The sequence below is a fragment of the Mus caroli genome, chromosome X (assembly GCF_900094665.2).
Source record: "Mus caroli chromosome X, CAROLI_EIJ_v1.1, whole genome shotgun sequence".
NCBI lineage: Eukaryota > Metazoa > Chordata > Mammalia > Rodentia > Muridae > Mus > Mus caroli.
In genome coordinates, this window is record NC_034589.1 from 145,741,834 (window position 1) to 145,743,828 (window position 1,995).

Genomic DNA, 1,995 nt, shown 5'->3' on the forward strand with positions numbered 1-1,995 from the left:
GGAAATCATCCAGGAACAGTTGAACCAAATAGCCTTGACACTTTTTTCATCGGTTTGGCTTTCTTTAAAAAGAAAGAAAAAGAAAGGAAAGGAAGGAAAGGGAAAGGGAAAGGGAAAGGGAAAGGAAAGGAAAGGAAAGGAAAGGAAAGGAAAGGAAAGGAAAGGAAAGGAAAAGAAAAGAAAAGAAAAGAAAAGAAAAGAAAAGAAAAGAAAANAAAGAAAAGAAAAGAAAAGAAAAGAAAAGAAAAGAAAAGAAAAGAAAAGAAAAGAAAAGAAAAGAAAAGAAAAGAAAAGAAAAGAAAAGAAAAGTATTTGGCTCAGTTCTTGAATTCCTTTTATAAACCCAATGACTTTGAACAGATACTGTTTAGATCGAAGCAAATCATCTACCCAAATAATGAAAATGCATTAAAAATAAAAGTCTTCAAGGAAATATAGACAGAAAGCAGTAGGTGCTAAGTATGTTAATGCGTCCTCTACTGGCATTCCTCCGCTATGTCAGGAAGGCAGAAACCAACACTCCAGCTACCAGAGTCGGCAGGAATCTGCACCTCTATTCATACTGGAATTTCGTGGACAGTTAAAAGCTTTCTGAAATTCTTCAAAGTTGCTAATGGCACCATTGACCCTGAAAAACAAAAGAAATGGCAAAATACATGTCATTCAATTCCTACAGATCCACGGGTTCTAGATGAAATAGTCCACTAAAAAGGGGTCTTGCATTTGCTTAGTCTGTTTATGAGGAAGACACCTAAATCTCAGATAATGAAGAAAATAAATTAATGTCATTAAGAACAAAAATCAAGTGGGAGGGTGCTTTCAGAGCAGGGGAGGGAACCATCTTGGGTCCCAGATCCCTCAGAGACTAGTCTGCACAGGTGAGAGTGTGGACTACAGGAGTTACACAGCTTCTGGGACAGGAAGAAGCTACACAGCTATTGGGACAGACTCCTTTTCCGGCTCCATACATCTGAGCACCTTCCATGCCAGAGGAGAGGTGTCTGCCCAGGAAGGCTCTGACCACCAGAGCAGGTGAGAGAGCCACCTTGTGTCCCCTGTCCCTCAGAGACCAGTCTGTGCAGGTGAGCTTACAGACTGCAGAGGAAACACATCTTCTAGGACAAGCCCTGTTTCAGGCCTCATCTTCAGCCAGGAGGCAGGTCTAAATGCCAGATATCTTTGCACCTTACCTGCAAGAGGACAGCTTGTGTGCAGAGAGTACTCTGACCACTGAGACTCAGGAAAGAGCTAGACTCCCAGGTCTGCTGACAGAGGCTAACAGAATCACAGGAGGAACAAGCTCCAATCAGAGACAACTATAACAACTAACTCCAGAGATTACCAGATGGTAAAAGGCAAATGTAAGAATCTTACTAACAGAAACCAAGACCACTCACCATCATCAGAACCCAGCACTCCCACCTCAGCCAGTCCTAGATTCCCCAAAACACCGGGAAAGGAAGACTCGAATTAAAATCATATCTCATGATGCTGGTAGAGGACATCAAGAAGAACTTTAATAACTCATTTAAAGAAATACAGGAGAACACTGCTAAAGAGTTACAAGTCCTTAAAGAATTACAGAAAAACACAACCAAACAGGTGATAAATTGAACAAAACCATCCAAGACCTGAAAAGGGAAGTAGAAACAATAAAGAAAATCAAAAGGGAGACAAAGCTGGAGATAGAAACCCTAGGAAAGAAATCTGGAATCATAGATGCGAGCATCAGCAACAGAATACAAGAGATGGAAGAGAGAATCTCAGGTGCAGAAGATTCCATGGAGAACATGGGCACGACAATCAAAGAAAATGCAAAATGCAAAAAGATCCTAACACAAAACATCCAGGAAATCCAGGACATAATGAGAAGACCAAACATACAGATAATAGGAGTAGATGAGAATGAAGATTTTCAACTAAAAGGGCTAGCAAATATCTTCAACAAAAATATAGAAGAAAACTTCCCTAACCTAAAGAAAGAGATGCCCATGA

The 1,995-nt window shown here is 40.4% G+C and overlaps 1 protein-coding gene across 1 annotated transcript in view; it reads right to left on the reverse strand.

The window, feature by feature from the left end:
* Positions 1 to 300: 300 nt before the first annotated feature.
* The window catches only part of Phex (phosphate regulating endopeptidase homolog X-linked), a 238,258-nt gene continuing 236,563 nt past the window's right edge, over positions 301 to 1,995 (reverse strand). The window contains exon 22 of the mRNA XM_021152917.1: positions 301 to 628. Coding sequence (XP_021008576.1) covers positions 526 to 628 — 103 coding nt within the window. The 3' untranslated portion in view covers positions 301 to 525. The remainder of the gene's footprint in view (positions 629 to 1,995) is intronic.